The following is a 22,479-nucleotide window of genomic DNA, read 5'->3' on the forward strand; positions in this document are numbered from 1 at the left end:
GTAGGGACCTTCAGTTATCCCTTTGTCTGATTTTACTCTCTTTCTCCTTAGCTAACTATTGTTGTTTCTCCGTCTCCCTACATTTCCATCTATGTCTCTCTCTCTCTCTTTCTCTCCCTCTCTCAGACATGTTCTCTCTTTTTCTCTCTTCCTCCTTCTTTCTTCCTCCCTCACCCCCTTCCTCCTACTTTCTCTATTCCTTTCTTTCTCTCTCTCTCTCTCTCTCTCTCTCTCTCTCTCTCTCTCTCTCTCCCCCTCCCTCTTTCTTGCCCTTTTGTTGCGGAGAAAGAATTTCACTGCCAACATCAGGGTAACGCTTCAGAAGAGTTTATTAGAGCGAGATATCTTGGAGAGCAGTCCCTGTACCAGCCAGGGCTCAGCTCTGAATGACACAGTGGCACAGCTCGAATTTATACAGTGAAGTAAACAAGTTAGTTTGCGAAGTCAGCAGAATGAGTTACTAGAGGAAAGGGGAAGGAAATCACAATCTTACATGACATATGCCTTTTCACCAGGGTCACAGGAAGTTGAAGGTCTGGAAAAACATGGTGCAGTCAGAATATGTCATAAAACAAAAAATATTGTCTGGAGCTATTCCTGTGCAATCTCAGGACCAGATATCCTTGTGGTTCCTCCCTTTGAGCAGATCCTGTTTCAGTCCATTCTTCCAAACAACTTTTACATCATACCATTAACCCTTTAAGAGATACTTTCCTTTTTACAGTATCCTTCCCTTTTGGCAAATTTCTTCCACACCCTCCTTTGCTACCTCTCTTACTCCTTCCCTCTCGGCCTGCCCCTCTCTTTCTTGCATTTGGAGAATTCCTGTCTCCACCTCTTGTGAGTGTACAAGGTTGAAAGGATATAAGGACTACCAAATTGATCTGCAGTTGGCACCATAAACACTCGGGTTTATTTCACACTTGCAGCATCTGGAGCATTTTTGATTTAGTTTTCAATTTCTTGCAGTATTAATGATTTAGGGTGTGCTGATTGGAATAAGTTGAGAGCTGGTCTTTCATCCAAATTTTGTGGCCACTTAGTGGGAAGTTTTTAATTCACGTCTGTATTACAGAACGTTGTGTCTGTTGGGCTGACATTCAGGCAGCAGTCCCGCTAACTGAGTGAAGTAGAGGAAGAGAAGATATTATACCGAGCCCGGCAACCTACCAGAGGATGAAAGGGGAAGGCTTTCTTGAGTATTTGGGGAAGATTTTTCCCACACGGCAACTTCTCAGGGAAGTTTCGAATGGAGATACTTCACATGCTGCCAATAAAGGTGAAGGCACAGAGTAGGTCCAGTGGTTGTCTGCTCTGCAGTCTGGCAATCCAGTGCGGTCAGTCTTCACCAGCAACTAGAAAGCAAGAAGAACGAAAGGAGGAGACCTTAGAACCGCTGTCTGGCCAGAACGTCCAGGTCCAACTGACTGGATGATCAATGATCAAGATCCCCATTAAACAAGATTTCTCATCCTTCCTTAACTCTGTTACTTACACCAGCCACCACTGATCATCTATAACCAACTGTGTTGCAGCAACATGGTGGTGGAATGTGTGGACAGGCAGAGACACATGTACGGAAGGCATTAAGATTGATTAGTTGTTGCTGCCCTGTAAGCCATGTTGGATGGACAGGTGTAGCTTGTTGAGTTGGTGACATTCAGTCATTGTGGCCAGAGCCAAACCGCCTGGCTTCATGTTTTATTTAATCCCATTTTCTGCATGTTGGACAGCACTTGTACAATTTGTATTTAACCTTCTCTCAATGCTATGAGACACGGGAGAGGGGAAAAAAAAAAGCGTTGGAACTGTCAAGATCTTTAGCTCCGATGTTGTAAATATGTGTGAGAATTTAATGAGGACTGGCGGGCAGGTATTTTCATCCTTGCCTCAAAACTCTAAAAAAATTTATTGTCATGTTTAATTATGTGAGGGCTTGCGGCAACATAAAACAAATGAGCATGACCTTGAGAAATAATTCCAAACTAACATTTCGATGATGATTATTGTTTTGTGACATAATTGTCCCCTGACAAGGAAGATTAGCGATCTGGACAAATGACTATGGAATTTTATTATTGAGATAGATGGTTAGATTTATTGGGAATGAAGTTATTGGATACGTAAGTATCTCAGCATCCTCACTTGCTGTGGATGAATTGTAATGAGAGTCTTTATTGATGGTAGATTACCTGTGGATATCACAGCATGAGGCCCTTTCATGCAGTGAAAAAGCCCGACTGTAAAGCTGGAGATTCTCCGCCCTTACATTGGGCAACTTACCTTGATGAATGCACCGTGGCTGGCTTCAAGGTGCCAACTGCAATCCCTCTCGGGGAAGGTAAATTGGTGGAGTGCTGGGCTCCGCCGCCTCACATGAATGTGGCTGGTTAGGGGTGGGCTGATGACATCACAATGACGCCGTTAGCCAGTGACCCCTCTCCCTCAAGGCAGGGCAGCCAGCGGTGCCATCAAGGCAGGTATGGCTGGAGGGAGCTGTCAGGGTGGGGGCCGTCGGTGCAGGGGTGGTCGGCGGGAGCCGTCAGGTTAGTGGCAGTCAGCGGGAGCCATTAAGTCAGGGATCGACAGAGAGAGCCATCAGGTCAGGGGACGTCGACGTGGTTTGTCAGGTCAGGGACAGTCGATGGGAGCTGTCAGGGCGGGGCAGTTGGCAGGAGGCATCAGGACAGGGGCCGTCAGCGGGGGCTGTCAGGTGAGGGGCTGTTGGCAGGGGCCGACATGTCAGTGGCGGTGGGTGTGGGCTGTGATAGCCCCACTGGCCACTCTGGCACCTCATCAGGCTGCTTTGGCCTTTCGGGCCGCTCCCTGCGGCTCAAAACACAGCAGAGCAATGGCCGGATAACAGGGATTTTACTGCATAATGTGTTGAATAATGATTGAATTATATCAGGCAGTACACAGGTAGGAAAGTGTAATGCACAGGACAGTGCACAGACTGGAGTGTATTATGCAGGATATGGTGTAAACTGGACCATGTTGTATATAAGGAACTCACATTGAAGTAACAAATGAAAAATCTGAGCAAACCAATTGCAACAAAGAAATGATATCCCAGGTGTGACAGGCTGTGTTTAGTTCAGAGATTTTATTGAGTCTACCCCTGACACTGGAACATGGGCCCAGAGGATTCAAGGAGTGATCCTCAACATTGAAGGTTGTTGGCCACCATTAGGCACAGAGGCACTGAACGTCTATCTGCGACCCAGGTAAAGTAAAGAGGATGATCAGTGGTCTCAGCACCCGGAGAGTGTATCAGTATGCTAAGGACGGAGTTGGGTCAGTGACACCGAACGTTGACAATAAGACAATGTTTTGACTTGCAAACCAAGTGGTTTCTGGAATGTAACTCGTTTCTACATCTTGGAGTGGAGTGACTATGAAATATAGAGGAAAGTGTACTGGAATATATAATATACAGAATATTGCACAGCTGGGAACATATAATGGGGAGTCTAATGTTGATCACATTCTGCACCCAATGCTTCCCCCTCCCACCCCCCTCCTTTCCCTCTTCTTGCTTTGCCAATTGTTTTATATTCTACTCATGAAACAGTGGATATTGTAGTCCAGCAAATAATGTTACTTAAAGCCACGATATCTGTAAACTTGTGATATATGGGTCTATTTAGCACAAGTTACTTTGATTGGATATACATTGATCTAGACATAACTTCATACTTTTTTAAAATTGGCTCCCAGTTGAGTTTTATTCAACTGCTTACAGCAACTCAATACAACTGTATCTGATATAAGATCAGCGGAGGTGAGCTGCCATACTGAACATCATTAACTCAAAGATATGATAATATTAACATCATAATAAAAAACCTACCAAGCCTTATCTGTGGCCAGTGAAATAAATATCACCCACTCACATGCTGATTATGTTGAGAAAGGTAGATCCATTCTTAATCCTGTTTTCTGGCCAACAGTTCCACCAGACCAACCACGTCTAACAGTTTCCAAGACCACTTCCAGTTCGATCACACTCTCCTGGATACCAGGTGACAATGGTGGGAGCTCCATTCGAGGTAGGACACCTTCGACGGATGTGACCCAAGTTCTGTGATGAACCTGCTTTTACTTGGCCGCTTACTTCATGTCCGTAATGCTACACGCTTGCTTGTATTGGCGCACGGTGAGGAGACTTTGTCACGGTCGCGTACTTCCCTTCAACGGGATGGGTGCCGGTCACCTCTGAGCAATACGACACACAGGGGTAATAGCGCGCATGCGCAGGTGCGTTAAGCGTCAGTGTACAGGCGATGGATCTCAGGTGCAGGAGGAAGAGATGAGAATGCCAGGATCACCTGTGTGGCAGTGAGCCAATCAGAAGGTCAGAGGGCTTTAGCTGGGTGGTGATTGGGGAGTTGAAGAATGCAACATTGTGTCTTGTGAATAGTAAGATTTGACTTCATTGGTTTGCTGCCGAAAGAAATGAGTGAATGTATTCTCTGTTTGTAAGCTGTGTTACAACCTGAGACACGAGTTTCAATCCCGCCACAAGAGGTGGGGAGTTTAAATTCCAAGTATTTAAATAAATATTCACCGTGAAATTTTAAAAAAACATCTAGTTCGTCACTGTCCTGACAGGTAAGAAATCTGCCATTTTACCTGGTCTAAATATGATTCTGATGCCATCAATGGGATTGAGAGGGACTGTGAGACAGAGAGAGGGAGAGGGACAGAGAGAGAAAGAGGGGCTGAAAGAGAAGGAGAGACAGGGAGTCAGAGAGAGGCAAAATGAGCGAGAGATCTGTGGGTAGAGAAGTGGGTAGATAGAGAGATGGAGAGAAAGAGAATGTGAGTGGGGAAGCACAATTAGGGATGGTTAGGTAAAGAAGAGAAGAGAGATTGTGGATGTTGGAATCTGGAGCAAAAAAAAACCCAGAACACTGGAAGAACCCTGCCAGTCAGCGGCATCTGTGGAGACAACAGGTGTGTCAGTATTTCAGATCAAGGTTCTACGTCAGGGCTGAGAGGAAAGAGGAAATTTGCCAGTATGCAGAAGTCCACAAGGTGCATGCAGGTAGAGGCTGGCAGTTCTTTTGGGGTAGCATTGAATTGTCCAATTTCAGGCGACCTAAACCCCCTGGTGCCCTCCTCTTATACTTACACACACTTGCCTGTCCATTTAGTTTTCTCCTCTCTGTGTTCATCTCTCCCATCTTTTCTCTTTTCTCACAGGTCTGATACATGGTCTCAAGCCAAAACTTTAACTTACACTATTTACTTCCTCTGATACAGCTTGACCTTCTGAGTTCTTCTATCATTATGTTTTTATATTTAACTTTGAGATACAGCACAGCAGTCAGTCCCTTCCAACACATCAGTCCTTGATGCCCATTTGCACCCATGTAACCCCTGTACGTCATTGGAACATGCGAGGAAACCAGAGGAAACCTGCGCGGTCAAGGGGAGATGTACCAACTCCTTACAGACAGCACCGGATATGAACCCGGGTCACTGCCACTGTAATTTTATTGCTCTAACTGCTTCCCTAAAACCATGCTTTTAGATAAAGAGAGTTTAAAGAAGGCAAATAACACCCACCAAAACTTACCATTTGGGTCCAAGGAATTATTTCTGAGCTTGTCCTGAACTGCTCTATCCCTGACTACCTGCTTCCACCCCATCCTGTGACTGTACCTGTGGCCCCTCCCTCTTTTGACCTTGTATAAAGCCTCGAGCACCTTGACCCTTCCCCAGAAAGCCCGGGTCACGGCACAGGATGAGGTCCCTGTCCATTGTGAATAAAAGCCTGTAAATCAGGGACTCAGTCTCAGCCTCTCAAGTTATTTACTGCGCGTCAGAGCTATAACACAACTTCAATGTAAAGTTGTCACAATTTAGGAATTTTTTTTCTGTATTATTACTCACCGGTGAAAGACATGCATGTGAAAGCAATGGTTGTAATTTACGATGGGTCTATACTGCTTCCTAATGAGGAATGCTCCACAGGCCCAGCTGTGAGCTGAGGCAGGGGTTAAATGTCTGGCCGGGTTATGAAGCAGAAGCTTCCCGAGGTGAGCAGGGTGTGTCGTGGGTGCCAGTCCTTGTCGTGCCGAGCGGTTGGCCGTCCGTTTGAGACTGGCCGAAGGCGTCAATTTGGTTAAATGAGCTGATCGCAAAAATAGAATGAGGGGAAAACAAGACGCCCACTCAGCAGATCACACAGCGTCCATGGAAAGTAATAGGCAGCCAACGTTCGGGGCCTAAGCACTTTTTCAAGTTTGATCAGCTGAGTTCCTCTAGCACACTTAGGCACTGCAGTCAAACGAGAGGGTGTGGGTGAGATGAAGCCAAATTTGGAGTATTGTGTGCAGTTTGGGTCACCTAACTACAAGAAAGATTGAAAGAGTGTGGAGAAGATTTATGAGAATGTTGCCCGCACTTCAGGAACTAAGTTACAGGGAAAGTTTAAACATGTTAGGACTTCATTCCCTGGAGTGTAGAAGAAAGAGGGGAGATTTAGGGGTATAGACAGAGTAAATGTTGGTATTCTTTTCCTCTGAGGAGAGCTGAGATACAAACAAGAGCACTTGGGTTAAGGGTAAAAGAGGAGAAGTTGAACGGGACCATGAGGGGGAACTTCACACACAGAGCGGTGGGAGCACGGAACGAGCTGCCAGCTGAAGAGGTGAATGCAGACTTAATTTAAGGAGAATTTAGACAGGTATGTGGATGGGAGAGAAAAGACAGCTGTGGACTGGGTCCAGGTAAGTAGAACGAGGCAGTGAAATAGTTAGGCCCAGACTAGAAGGCCCTTAGGACCTGTTTCTGTTCTGTAATGTTTTAATGTTCTATGGGTTAGAGGTTCCTGTTTCGCTGGAATTTAATCAACTCATTACAGTTGCTGACACAGTTATCCATAATTATGTGTGCCTGCTGGAATCCTGATTATTTTCCAATGGATTGATTTGTGGTCATTGATGCAGTGCCATCTTGTTAACAAATCCAGATTATCAACCAAATTTATCAGCTGCATTGTTGCATTAAATATTATGGAACAGTTAAAAGAAATAATTCCAAATAGAGCTGAGTATTGTGAGGGCTAATTGTTGAAGCACTTTCAGGGAAATGGAAAAGCTTTAGCCATTTTCTATATTGCACCTTGGATTCGGTAATGGATCAGGTGACAAATGCAATTGCTTTTTAATTGCTTACCAGTGAACCTTTCAGCTTGCTGGTAATGAATGTGTAATGCTTTCTTCCAAAGGTTACATCCTGCAGTACTCGGAGGACAACAGTGAGCAATGGGGCAGCTTTTCTATCAGTCCCAGTGAGCGCTCATATCGCCTGGAGAACCTGAAGTGTGGGACGTGGTACAAGTTCACCTTGACAGCACAGAATGGAGTGGGGCCTGGCCGCATCAGTGAAATCATTGAGGCGAAAACACACGGGAAAGGTACAGGAAATCTTTATCAAAATAGGCGGAGAGATTCACTTTCTGCATCAAAGTGCTGAGCAGTTCTGGCTTGTATTTTTACCAGCTTCCAGAGCTGACAGGATTCTTTCCCCTTCCCCTGTTTTTCTTTCTTACTTTCTCTCTCTCTCTCTCTCTTTTGTGCTCTCTCTCTCTCTCTCTCCATCTGTTCTCTTTCTCCACCAATCTCTCTTTTTACCCATCTCTCTCTCTCTGCTGATCTCTCCATCCACCTCTCTCTCTCCACATATCTCCTTCTGTCTCCCTCTCCCCACCCATCCTTCTCTCTCTACCCATCTTTCTCTCATTTCTCTTTGTTCTGTAGTGCCCTTTCCACCATATCGCCCTTTCTCACTCTCCCTCTCTTTTTTCTAACCCCCTGCTCTCTCTCATATTTACTCACTTAAATCAGCCCTCAAAACATCATCATCTTACACGAGAAGAAGCAAAATGTTATATTGCCCCTGGTAAGAATTTGGGGCAAATTTAGTAAATGAAGGAATAATCTAAATCCAAGTGGTTGATACTCCTGGAGAACAATTCTTTCTTTCTTTGGCTTGGCTTCGCAGACGAAGATTTATGGAGGGGTAAGTCCACGTCAGCTGCAGGCTCATTGGTGACTGACAAGTCCGATGTGGGACAGGCACAATATTCATTTAGGATTTATCATATTTCAGATCTGGACATCAAGGTAAATGGAGACAGCTTCCATTGGTCGATCTTCCACAATTAAATATCCTATCACAAAGTCTCTCAGTGAGAGAGACTTTCACTTGTTGACTGCAAAGAACGCATTGGCAAATGTCAGCTCCCGAATACACTAATGGTCATGCATTCAATTCAATCAATAAAGTTGCAGAAGCTGGAAATATAAAATAAAAACTGGAAATATTCAGCAAATCAGGCAATCTCTGTGCATAGAGAAATCGTGTTAATGCTTCATCAGAACCCAGGAAGGGACTCGGACCTGAACTGTAAACCATTCCTCTTTCCACAGACATAGCCTGACTCCTGAGTATTTCCAGCAATTTGCTGCTTTGGCCTTGCATATTCAGTTCCATTCCCTAAGTATCCAGCAACTGATACTTATTTATCACAGTAAAAAAAACGCTGGAGAAACTCAGCAGGTCAAACAATGTACTTTATGTCACAAAGATAAAGGTACATGACCAAAGTTTTTGGATTGAGCCCTTCAACAAAGTACGAAGAATGTTGGCACGGCCCCGAACTAAATGGTAGAGGGAGGGGCAGGGGAGGAGCAAGGTCACAAAGGCAGGAGATAATAGGTAGATAAAGGAGGGAAGGTACACCAGCAAACAAGGGGGAGGAGGGATGGCTTTATGAATGGAGAAGCAAGTAGGTGGAGGGCTGAAAGAAAGGAGACCAAGGGGAAGGGAGGGAGAATGGAGAGTGGGCTAGCAGAAACCGGAGAAGTTGATGTGAATGGCCATCCAGTTGAAGTGTGCTCTGATAGAAAATCGAGTGTTGCTCCTTCAATTTACGGGTGGACTCGGTGGGACAGTGAGAGCAAGGGAGTGGGGCGCGGAATGGAAGCGGTTGGCCACTGGGGGATCCCTGTCACTGATGTGGACAGAGCGAAGGTGCTCAGCGAAGCGATCTCCCCGTCTGCGCCCAGTCTCTCCAATGTAAAGAAGGCCACAGGAGAAGCACCGGATGCGCAAGCCCGAAACATTGCTTATGCATCTCAAGGCCGAAACGTCAGTTATGTATCTTTATCTTTGCTACATAAAGTACATCGTTGACCAGCTGAGTTTCTCCAGCGTTGTGTTTTTACTTCAACCTAGGTGTCTGCAGACTTTCATGTTTAACCACTTATTTACCACAAGCACATTTCTTAATTTCTCCCTCCCTTCTCCACCTATCATCTCCTGCCTTTTCCACCCCCTCCTCCCCAGCTTCCCCCCCCCCACCCTTTTGTCCGGATGCCTGCCAACATACTTCAATACTTTGATGAAGGGCTCAAGCCCAAAACGTTGGTTATGTATTTTTACCTTTGCTACTTAAAGGGCACTGTTTGACCATCTGAGATTCTCCATTACCTTGTGTTTTTATTTCAACCGCAGTGTCTACAGATTTTTGTGATTTACTTGACCATGGAGTAGTGGCCACTAAAATTAAATTCTATTGACTAAAATAGAACTGGTTTTCAGAAAATGAGTACAAAAAGCTTTGTCACAATAATGTTGCATGTTTAGAACTTCTAAGGGATGAATTTCTAGACAATAATTGTTAACCTTTAATTCCCATTTCATCTGCATGTAGGAGTAGGTAAGATATAGAGGGGAAATTATCCTTCATCTAGTAAGGATTGGGTTAAACTAATAATTTTTGGGGATCAATTGTTTTCTGACCTCTTGTAGTCTTTTGATCTGCACAGCCCATACATTTCAGTAACCATAGAAACATGCTTGAAGGCAAAATGCAGCAGACAACGGAAGTCAAGAGTGAAGAGAGTAGAAAACTTAACTTCTTCACTGCTGCCGTCCATACAGTTACAGTGTAAATCGCAAGAACTCTTTAGCAAGTATGTGGCAGCTGGTGGAGCTTATTTTTGTCTGTAGGTCAAAAATCCTTTGTTATATGCAGAGGAGTGGGAGAATCTGGGGATGAGTTGATAGAAATGTGGGGGAATGAAAATTAATGAAGATTAGTGTAATGATAATTTATTCCCTGGAGTGTAGGAGAATGAGGGGAGATTTGATTGAGGCATTTAAAATTATGAGGGGGACAGACAGAGTAAACGTAGATAAGCCTTTTCCATTGAAGGTAGGTGAGATACAAACCAGAGGGCATGAGTTAAGGGCGAAAGGGGAAAGTTTAGGGGGAACACGAGGGGATCTTCTTCACACAGGTGGGAGTGTAGAACAAGTTGTGGTGAATGCAGGCTCAATATTACCATTTAAGAAGAATTTGGACAGGTACATGGATGGGAGAAGTATGGAGGGCTATGGACTGGGTGCAGGCCAGTGGGACTTGGCACAGGCTAGAAGGACCAAAGGGGCCTGTTTCTGTGCTGTAGTGTTCTCAGGTCCAAACAGAGTAAATGTAGGTCGGCTATTTCCACTGAGGGAAGGTGAGATACAAATAAGAGGACATGGGTTAAGGCTGAAAGGGAAAAGGTTTAGAGGGAATACAAGGGGAAACTTGTTCACAGAGTGGTGGGAGAATGGAATGAACTGCCAGCTGAAGTGGTGAATGCGGGGCCAATTTTAATTTTAAGATGAATTTGGACACATGCATGGATTGGAGGGCTATGGTCGAGGTGCAGATCGGTGGGTCTAGGGAGAACAATAGTTCGGCGTGGGCTAGAAGGGCAAAAGGGCCTTTTTTTCTGTGCTGTATTATTCCATTGTTCTATAATGAGTTTATTTTTATATACATTGCAAAATGGACCATATAGATGTGTAATAGTCAACCCCCGTTATTTGGTCCAAAAATCTGTGTTTTTGTGTGACCCATGTATAAGTCAAACCCTCCTATTTTTACCCCCAATCTCCCACCCATCTGAGCTCCTGACACCCTGACAGTGGACCCCTGCCCTGGCCGCCTGCCCACCGGAGCTCCCGACGCCCTGGCCGCCCACCCATCCAAACTCGAAATCACAGATCCTCGCCCCGACTACCCGACCTTCCACCCACTCATCCGAGCAGCCGACCACAGATCCTCACCCTGGCCGCCCGCCCACCCGAACCCCCAATGCCCTACCCACACGTCCGAATTTCCGCCGCCCCGGCCGCCCGACCACAGGTCCTCTCCCCAGCCGCCCACCCATTCGAACTTCCAACACCCCAAAAGCAGACTTGCAACCCAGTCCCAGCCTTCCGAACTCACGATGCCTTGAATGTCCCAGGTACTTCACGAGATCAAACGTGTGACCCGTGTAAAAGTCGACCTGCACTTTTTTTGCTCGAAAAAGTGGTCTAAGAAACTCGACAGGAACCTGAGCCTATATGGTACATTTGCACAATGTAAATGAGTGTTTGATGATAAGCATGTCCTGAGGGGGCCAAAGGATCTGGTCTGTGGTGTATCTCTAGAGATTTTTGCAAGATGTGAAACTATGGAAAAATCTCATTACATCTTAGTTGCAAGTAATCCATTCAGCCTCTGACAACTGCAGAGGAGTATGATGGAGTGTTCAGGGAACAAAGTGTACGGTGCAGACTGAAGACAAAGGTTTCAGGGTGCATGAATTAACTGGAGCAAGATTCTGCTCATCCACGACTGGAAGTCTGGCCAACAACCTGACGATGGAGACGCCTGAATATTGGCAAAGGTTCTGGAAGTCGGCCTCGCCAATGCCAAGGAGAGGTTGTAAAGACGTGAGAGGCAGCATGTAATGCGCGAAGCGCATCAGTGCCTCCACTTCCTCAGGAGTGTGCAGAGATTTGATTGACATCGTAAATCCTGCCAATTTTCTGCAGATGTATGGTGGAAAGTGTGCTGACCGGCTGCATCACGATCTGGTATGGGGACACCAATACCCTTGAACAGAAAACCCTGCAAGAAGTCATGGTCACAGCCCAGGACATCACAGGTAAAACCCTGCCCACCATCAGGAACATATTCAGGGAACGTTGCCGTCGGAGAGCAGCGGCAATCATCAAGGACCCACACCACCCAGCGCACACTCCGTTTTCGCTGCTGCCATCAAGAAAGAGGTTTAGGTGCCACAAGACTCACACCACCAGGTTCAGGAACAGCTGCTCCCCCTCCACCATCAGACTCCTCAACGACAAACACAATCAGGGACTCATTTAGGGACTCTTACTTTTGTACTTCATTGATTTAGTTTTTCTCACTGTATGGCACAGTCAGTTTGTTTTCATTTCTTCATTTGTTTACATGTGCACTACCAATGCGTGGTCATTCTACCTCACCCACAGGTAAAATAATCTCAGGGTTGTTTGTGATGTATGTACTCTTGATAATGACAATGAAAATGAAATCTGAAGTCGAATGTGAACATGGCTTGGTGTTTCAGGGGTTACAAAATCATTGTTAAAATGCATCCAGCAGGGGGAGGCAAAACTCTGATTCATGAGGTGCTCCCCTGTCCTATTCAAACAGAAACTAGCAAATTAAAATGCAGAAAAAACCCAGATCAGATGATGGAAATCGTAACTTTCTAAAGGAAATGGGGCCAATAATCCAGCTACTGCCTAGGCATGGAGGGCCATTGTGATCCATGGAAGAAATGATGGCAGAATCAGTGGCCTGCAATCCCACTTGCAATATTTTTACAGTTAGTAAACAAAAGTAAATATTAAATACAACCATTCTCTGCTATAGAAGAACATTACAGCAAAGAAATAGGCCCATCCAGTCTGTGTCAAACTATTATTTTGCCTTGTCCCATGAAAGGAATGATGGGCATTTGGAGTCGATATGCCCAGTGAGGCAGAAGCTTTTTCTCCAACCGTGGTGAAGTACTAGTCTTCCCGAAGCAAAGTAGGAGTTTTTCTTTTTCTTTTGTTCCTGCAACTAGAAGGCCGATGGAGGCCCGTGCTTGGTCTCCTGTGAAGGAGGAGGTTCCAAGGTGTCTCTGAACCTCAACATAAAATTTTCAGTCTCCGCTTGGAAAAGGTGGGGAGCTGAGGTTCAGGGTGAATATCGGATCACCCATCATTTAGGATCACCCCCTCAGATTTAGAATTGCCCCTCACATCTATGCCTTCCGTGATCACCATGGAGTCACAACTGCAAGGCAAGCAGGCGATTTTTAAAAAAAATAATTATATCTTATTTATTTATTGTGAAATGATTTGTGCATAAAAAAAGATTGATCATCCAATAACATCCCAAGGATGTGCGGAATGAGAGGGTTAATGGGTCACACGGGTGTATTTGGGTGCTGCATCTTCGTGGGCCAGAAGGGCTTGTTACTGCATTGTACCTCTAAATTTAAAAAATATATAATACCCACTCATCTTCCAGAGGACCAGTGAAGTGGTGAGCAGACACAGCAAACCATGGGTGGGTTTAAGGGGCAGTTGGCAGAAATAGTCATCCAAAAATGTAACCAATCGGATGATCAACTTAAGAGGCACAAAATATGGGTTCTGATTGGAAAGCCTTTATCACAAGTACCTTCACCCTTCTGTAAAGGTGACCAAAGAATGTATATAAAATTAGCAGAGACATGGAGAAGGTGACAGTGCCTTTCCCCCAAGGTAGTGGGTGGGTCTAGAGGGCATAGATTTAAGATGTGAAGGGAAAGATTTCAAAGGATTGGAGGGGCATCTTTTTCCATACAGGCGGTTCCAGGTGTATGAAATAAGCTGGCAGAGCCTGGCCCAATTACAATGTTTAAAAGACATTTAGAATGGTACACAGATAGGAAAAACTTGGAGAGATGCAGGCCAAATGCAGGACAAGGTCTAGGGGACAATTTGGTCGACGTGGACTTCTTGGAGGATGGGCCTGTTTCCCCTTTATATGGTGGCCTTGTCGATCTGACTCAGGCCTCTTCCAATGAAGGCCATTCCATGAGTGTTTGCTATCAGTGGCGGGTATACAAGACACCAAGTTCTCTTTTCTGTATCAGCGCCTCTTAATCTGATGCTTTCTGTTAGTTTATCTGCCACTTTTTCCCTACAAAAATTGATAGCCTTACACTTATCCACAGTACATCTGTTAAGATGTTGCCCATTTCAATGTGTTTTGAATCCTTCTTGTATTCTCCTCACAATAACAATAATCCCACTCAGTTTTGTGCAAACGTTCATTTGTGGTCCCCATCCAAATTATTGATAGGTACCACGAGTATCTGAGGTCCAAACACTGATCAATGCTGTAAAGAAAGGAGCCTCTATCCTCAAAGAGCTTCTTCATTCTGCTCCCATCAGGATAAAGGTACAGGAGCCTGAAGACGAGCACTCAGCGGCACAAGGACAGCTTCTTCCCTGCTGCCCACAGATTCCTGAATGAATGATAAATCACAGATACTTCCTTATTTTGTCCTTTTTCTTGCACTATCTTTATATATTTTGTAATGTGGTTTAAATAAATAAATGTTTGCACTGGTGATGCTGTCACAAAACAACAAATTTCGTGACAAGTTTAGGACAATAAATTCTGATAAGTTTCTGACCGCTACCCCAAAAAGACCCATTACACTAACATTCAGTGTCCCATCTGTTGCTAGCTTTCAATCCACACTACTACATTGCCCGCAATGCCAGGTTTACACTCTATAATCTTTTTTTTTGGTGTTTATCAAAAAGCCTTTTGAAAACCCAAATTATCATATCTTCTCATCCTCGCTTATCTACTCTTCCAGATGCATCAGTGAGGGGAAAAAAAAGCTCTCAATAGGTTTATCAAACCTAATTTGCCTTCCAGCACTCCGTGTTGACTTTGTCTAATCCATGTAATATGTCCCATATGTTCAGTTACCTTATCCTATATAATAGCCTCGAGCATTTTTGCCACAAGGAGTGAGTCTGTAGTTTCCTGTTTTCTTTCTCCCTCTATTTTAAATAGTGGGGTCACATTTTGCCACCCTCCAATGTACAGAATTGCAGAAAATGTTAAGCAATTCATCCATTGTTTCCATGGCTACCTCCTTTAGTGCTCTGGGACGTAAATGATCAAGCCTTGGGGGATTTATTCGCATCCAGTGCCATTAAATTCTCCACCATCGTTTTCTTCGTAACACTAAATTTCTTTAGTTCTTCCTTTTCAGCACCCAATGTTAGTAGAAAGCTACTTGTCACTTCTATGCAGAGCATTTGCTGAACTACCCTGTCATTTCCCTCTTCCTGATTATGAATTCTTCCCTTACTCACTGTATGGTTGAAATAGGACCTTTTCCTTTTGAAGTATTTGTTGGAGCCTTTGCCGTCCATTTCTTTTACCTTGTAAATTTGCTCTTAACACTTCTTTCATTGATTGATTATTCAATTTTTTTGTTCTTCACTGAAATCTAAACTACCCCTAATCCACAAGTTTATATCTTCAGGTTCAGATTTCAGATTTATTGTCAGAGATTCTCTTTTCCTGCAGTTGAGGCAGAATTGTCACTTATTGGTAGTGCAAAGAATAACTGTACTCAACGTGTACATGTAAACAAATTAAGAAATTTAAACGAATGACCATGCAATACCGAGAGGAAAAAATAATCAAACAATTAAGTGCAAATGTAAGAGTCCTTAAATGAGTCCCTGATTGAGTTTGTTGTTGAGGAGTCTGATGGTGGAGGGGGAGCAGCTGTTCCTGAACCTGCGAGTCTTGTGGCACCTACACCTCTTTCCTGATGGCAGCAGTGAGAACATAGCGTGCACTGGGTGGTGTGGATCCTTGATGAGTGCTGCTGCTCCCTGACGGCAGCGTTCCCTGTAGATGTTCTCGATGGTGGGGATGGTTTTGCCTGTGATGCCCTGGGCTATGCAAGGCTTTACACTTGGGTATTGGTGTCCCCATACCAGACCATGATGCAGTCGGTCAGCACACTCACATCTGTAGAAATTTGCCAGGGTTTCCAATGCCAATCAAATCTCTGCACACTCCTGAGGAAGTGGAGAAACTGATGTGCTTCGTGCATTACATGCTGCCTCTCACATCTTTACAACCTCTCCTTGGCATTGCTGAGGCCAACATGCAGAACCTTCGCTAATATTCAGGAGTCTCCATCAACCTCCTCAAACCTTTTCCAACATCCGAGGATGAAAAGGCACTGATGTGCTTTCTTTACAATTGATGTGTTGGGTCTAGGAAGGATCCTCCAAAGATATGACTCCCAATAATTTAAATTTGCTCACCCTCTCCATCTCTGATCCCCCAATGATCATTGGATCGCCCACATCTGGTTTTCCCTTCCTGAGCTCAACAATCAGCTCCTTGGTTTTTGTGACATTGAGTGCGAGGTTATTGTGATGCACCATTCAGTCAAGTTTTTAATCTCTCTCTTATATTCTGACTCAATGCCCATTTTTATACAAGTCACTATCATGGTAGTACCATCAGCGAATTTGTAGATGGTGCTGTTGTCGTACATATAGTCATAGGTGGATAGCGAGTAGAGCAGGGGGCTAGGAACGCAGCCCTGTGGCGCTCCGCTACTGATGGAGATTGTGGAGATGTTCTTACCAGTCCCCTCTGATTGTGGTCTGGAGGTGAAGAAATCCAGGATCCAATTACACAGTCAGATGTAGTTTGCCAGTCAGCCTGAAACGAATCCTCTTTACGCCTAATCCTGCCTTTTAACTTCTTTTGGTAGCTCACTTTTGCTTCTCTTTCTCTAACTTTAAGAGGCGCTTCAGGCAATTTCTATGGCAGACAAAAGTAAATTCTGTTTAATATTGCACTGTCTTTAGTACATGACAATAAAGGAATTTTGAATCTTTGTATTTTTACATGAAGCAGAAACGATGAATGTTTCAGTTTCCTGCATTTATTCTATAAATGTTAGCCGTTCCCTCAACATTGTCATGCATTTTAATGAAGCCCCCAATCCATCACATCCAACATTCATCCTCATACCTTTGTGGTTTCTTTTCTTTTGATTTAGGACCCTATCTTAAGATTAAACTACTTCACTTTCCATCTCAATGAAGAATTATATAATGTTATGGTTATTAGAAATTCTTCCTCCACAGTATGATTGCCAGTTTGGTTTGGACAGTCCATAGATATATTAAGGATTCAAGGATAATTTTATTGAAACATAATAATTCATAAAAAAATGAAACACTTTTACTTTTCCCTGTCATTACTGCCATTAGTATTGCCTGTCCTCCACAGTCAGCGTAGATGCATGTATTCTTGTTCTGCATGTCTTTAGACCATAAGACCTCAGAGCAGAAATACCAATGAATACAGGCCAGGAGAGTTGTCAAACACCCCTCATATAATTACGGGAATCATACTGGTGAACCCTCATTAACGTTATCCTAAAACTGCTCACAATACTCCGTGAGATCTCACCAGTGCCTGATAAAGCCCCATCATCACCTCCATGCTCTTATTTCAAGCTTGATCATTCATGTTTCCACTGAGGTTTTAATATGATCAGACAGCTCCCCCCCAATGTCTTTGATTTCTTCTCTCCAGTCAGACTGATTCCTATCTTTGATTTTCTGAACTTACATCCTTTCTCATATTGCCCGGACGTCATCCTTCACTATCAATACTATTCCATTATCCCTGTGCTGCCCACATTTAGCTTCCAGCCTTGATCCACCTCCATCCGTCTTCATAATGGCATTTACTTACCATTTGTGCTGTTAGTTGGTCCACTAATACTTCCTACATTTAGATACAACCAGTTTAAGTTCAACTTTTTAACTTTATTAAACATTTCTGTAACATTTTCATTTTGTACCGTGGATCTGTTTGATTGCCATTTCTTTTCTTATCTGGGTCTAATTGCTTGTGCTTTATGCTCCGTAACTTCCTGATGCAATGTAATTATCCTTAACGGACAATGATCCTTTCTCAAATCATATTTCAATGTTTATGAAACAGCATGTTGTCTTAACTAGCTCCCATGAGCACGGTGGCATGTTTAAGTAAGAGATGACGGCAATGGTCTGTTTGCAGCAATACAAATTCTCACATTTTGGCATTCCCCTAACTCCAGGGTGATGCTAAGTTCTAAAATCACACCAATACTGAACCTTTGACTTGTTCTAAACTGTGGATCTAAGAACCAGGCATCGGAACTGGGATGCCAGAGGGTACCAAAGACCCTGAGGGCTTCCAGATTTGGTTAGAGGTTTGGATCTGGAGCTTGGGTTGCCGATCATTTGGACTGACGGCTGCATGGCTGCGGAGCACTGGATGCAAATCCATGGACACAGTGATTCTGTGGGGCTCTCTTTTGCTTCTCTGACTGTAAGGGGGCGCCAGGCAATTTTTCCCGTTCAAAATGTTTTTTTCCTACCTTCCAGAGTGGCCGTTCACACACGAACAACCAAAACTCGAAATACCGGAAGTGCAGTAATTAAAGAGCCGGGACTTGCAAATGTGTGCTATCCATTAGCCTATTGTTGCGGACCACCTGCAGGTCAGTTTAGACCTCGGGCAGTCTGCAGAAATGTCTAGGTGTGCCACAGGAAAAATTTTGGAACAGGAATGAATCACTCATTTCCATTCCGAGCTTTTTACTCAGCCTGTGTTGTGGGAATTTTGCGAAGATTTCTCGTTACATATTTGTCTGCCTTGCTGTAGACTAAAGGAAATATCATGTAATATTACATTTTCTGTTTTATTACATAACAATAAAAGAATTTGAACCTTGAAGAAGGTGATGTCAAGTTCCTCATTTAGATTTATTGTTATGTTTACCCTGTACAGTGAGCATTCCAGCATATCAACTCTGGCATGGATACACCAGTGCAAAGTTGAAAACCTGGAGCACAAGTGTATAGTTTATCAGTGAGAGGTCACTTAGTAAGGGCAGCGAGAGATCAGTATTTGAGAGGTTTATTTAGGAGCCTGCTGGCTGATGGGAAGAAATTGTCTCGCACGATTGCACACTCTTGAACCTTCTCTGTGATGGGCCAATGGGTCAGTAGAAATGTCCTTGAACTATTGGACTGTTGTTAAAAAAAAATTGTCTGAAGTAAAGCTATGCTTCTTCCCTTTGCATGGCCCTTTTTGTGACTTGGACCCCAACGTTACAGTGGATTGACTTTTGACTCCAATTGCAGTGATCATTCAGCCTTCTGCCAACAGAAATAAATGTCAGTCTGGTGTCCCAGATCCCAGAGAGAGGTTGGTGTCAATTTCAGCAATGAAATGTCTCAATTAATAGCCTCTGGGATTCAGAACGGACTGACGTCCGTATATACTGTGCTAACGCTGCCATCGTTCTTTGCCTATACACACCTCAAGTCCTCAAATAGTCACTCATCAGAAATAACTTTCAAATTGCCTTCAAGCTGCCCTCTGAATTGAGAACATGCATTTGAAAAACAGAATTTATTATGGAGTAAATTTTGCAGAAGGGGATATCAAATCAAACAGCAATTTCTCTGGATCAGCGGAGAGGAGACTGAATTACTTGTGTTTATTTGAGCAAAGTATTTATTCTAAAGCCTTGTGAAACCATCCTCTGAACGCTTGACCCTTTTGTAATGTGTGACTGCATATTAACATTTGTCTGAACAGATGTCAAATGATATTCAGAGATGAGTGTGATTCGTTGTTTCTACGGACTTTCTTTTTCAATCTTTTTATTGGTTTTTCTAAGAAATGCAATGCAGTGAAGAAAAGGGAATGAAACTGAAAATACAATATCGCACATGTATGTATATTAATGTAAAACTTCAAACAGTATAAACTGGGATCCCACCCCCCCCCTTCCACTGCATTTGGTGAAAATTAAACAAAAGCAAAACATCCCACTTAAGCTACTCTAATATTAAAAAAAACAGCTACCAAAAATTGACGTGTAAAACTTCGATCAATTTAGTTCCTATATCAGTAATCAAAAAATGTACTGCTCAGAAAAGTGGAGACAGAATGCTACGCCTTCATTTCCTGTACATGCACCAAATGTAAAGGTTAACTCTTAGTTAATTTTGTGCCTGACCCTTTAAGAAACTATTGTTTGTAGTGTTACCATAGTGATTATGATGTCATATGTCATAAAATCTGACCAGATTAACAGTTTGCTCATGAGAGGGAGAGGAAGCGCGAGCATGAGAAATTTTTCTTTAAATTTTTTTGTCTCTTTGAATGCCATTATGTATTTCTATTGTTACAACAGTAAATACTCTATTCATCATTAAGAAAATCTTAATGCAAAGTTGTGAAAAATGTTTATCCATTTTATCAATGAATTAAAGCTACATAAAGTAACGGCTTTGTTGGATTAAAGAGAGTGAAATTTGGAATATCATAGCTCATGCTTTTGAAAGATGATACTTTGACATTAGGATATATTGGAATAAGGAAAATGTCGTCTATACCAAACAATTGAGGGTCCTTTAAAGAGGAAACCATGATATGCTTAAATAGGGAATGTACAATATGACGAGAAAGGTACGGTGTTATTACATGTGAAATAGTGATTTTGAAGGGAAGAATACATAAAGTTCACAAAAGGGGGATATGCAGCATAATTTACAAAGGTACATGATATTCCTAAAAAGAGTTTACGCAGTCTTCTTAAATGGGAAATAATTACACAGCAGTTTTATCCACAGATGATTTAGGAGTTGGAATCCAAGGCTTTCATTTATTCTGTAAAAGGATTACTTATGAAAAGTGAGCAGAAGTAATCTAACAATGTTAATTATTGTTCCTTGCAGAGCCGCAATTTGCCAAGGAACAGGACCTGTTTTCCAGCATTAACACCACACGGATCAGGCTGAACCTTATTGGCTGGATTGATGGCGGCTGCCCCATCACCACCTTCACCCTGGAACATCGGCCTTTTGGGACCACCGTCTGGACCACTGCACAGCGCACAACGCTGTCCAAAGCCTACATCCTGTACGACCTGCTGGAAGCCACCTGGTACGAGCTGCAGATGAAGGTGTGCAACAGTGCTGGCTGTGCAGAGAAGCAGACAGAGTTTGCAACCCTCAACTTCGATGGGAGTAAGTACCTCATGGTGGAAAGGAATTTTCTTTTTAATATAATTCAATGATTCCTCGAGATCTAGCGTCAAGTGCATAATTTAGAGGACGTTTATTATTCCATCACCAATGGTAAATACTGTCAGGTAAACAAATCATGCAACCTGTTTTTTTTGGAAACACAAGGTGAACTAGATTAGTTTCTGTAGATATTGGACTTTGAGTTGTTCACTTATCCTTCTCGTTGAAGTCCAAAACCACCTTCTTCATGTCAAGTCAAATGACATGACGCTTGCAAATGTGTAATGAAAAGAAAATAAGGAAATTTAAAATTGGCGTGCCTCGCTGTTAGTTCCCCCTTCACGCAACACGCAGTTTCAAACGATCGGGAAATTCACTTATCTGGCATCAACCAATCACTGTAGGTGCCGGATACCAGGGATTTTACCATATTGACATTGGTTTAACTCCTTATCTTTGCTAATGTTATCTTCAACTAGTTAACTGCATGCGATGAATTGAAAGAGACTGTATGTTGGACAGGGCAAGGTTGGCTTTGAAATCTATTTCTGTTTCTTGCTCATGGGTCATTATTGCACTGCAGTTTGTGGAACATTTGTGACCACAAATTGGTAACTGCCTCTCCAACATTACTGCACAAAGTACTTCCATCAGCTGCAAAGTACTTGGTTGCATTCTGAGTTCAACCATGGCACTAAACAAAAGGAATTTTTTTTTGCTTTTCTCATCATAAATTAACATGATTCTTCTTGAGAAATACATCAGACTGGAAGAGTAAAAATGCACATGAAATATCTTTTTATGACAAAATAAAATTTGTATCCATGGTGAAATTACTTTTATTTTTGGTGTCACATAAATACCCTACTGTTACGCCAAAGCAAACAAAATATTTTTCCAATAATCCTTTCCAATCTGTTGTTCATCACTTGCTGTGATGAATTGTAATGAGAGGCTTTTATTGAATTCCCCCTCCTATTATTTCCTTGCAGCCCAGAGATATCAAGTTGGAGGAAGTAGCTACCCAACACTTGGAAACTTTGGATTGAGGAAGAAAGGCATGAGCCCCTTTCACACTTGCATTCCACTAAATTGGCTGTTCAATGTCCCGGGATAGGAATGGGGGTTTGGCTTTTCAAATTTGACCACATCAAACTGGACACTTGCAAGGAGCCATCCCCGGCGTTAGGACAGTTCTTCCTTCTCCTGGTGATGGTGGACCTGGCCTAAATCCTGATCAATGTATTATGATCTTGTATTTGAACAAAATGAATCATGCCTAATTATAACATAATTAAGCTTTCAGTACAGAACAGTATGAGCCCTTCAGCCCTTGTTGTTGTGCCGACCTATTTAAACCGTTATAAGGGACCATGGGAAAATGATAGCTATAAATAGCAGTAGTGGACAATTTTTAAACAGGATGGGAGAGTTGGTAGCGCTATCACTTTCTTCTTAAAT

At 43.2% G+C, this 22,479-nt stretch overlaps 1 protein-coding gene across 1 annotated transcript in view; it reads left to right on the plus strand.

Moving 5' to 3' along the window:
* LOC138739957 (cell adhesion molecule DSCAM) overlaps positions 1–22,479 on the plus strand; it is a 454,986-nt gene that overhangs the window by 375,954 nt on the left and 56,553 nt on the right. Inside the window, exons 24-26 of the mRNA XM_069892422.1 lie at positions 3,954–4,052; positions 7,241–7,429; positions 20,728–21,018. Of these exons, the coding sequence (XP_069748523.1) occupies positions 3,954–4,052; positions 7,241–7,429; positions 20,728–21,018 (579 nt within the window). The remainder of the gene's footprint in view (positions 1–3,953; positions 4,053–7,240; positions 7,430–20,727; positions 21,019–22,479) is intronic.

Source organism: Narcine bancroftii, chromosome 7 (assembly GCF_036971445.1).
Source record: "Narcine bancroftii isolate sNarBan1 chromosome 7, sNarBan1.hap1, whole genome shotgun sequence".
NCBI classification, from domain to species: domain Eukaryota; kingdom Metazoa; phylum Chordata; class Chondrichthyes; order Torpediniformes; family Narcinidae; genus Narcine; species Narcine bancroftii.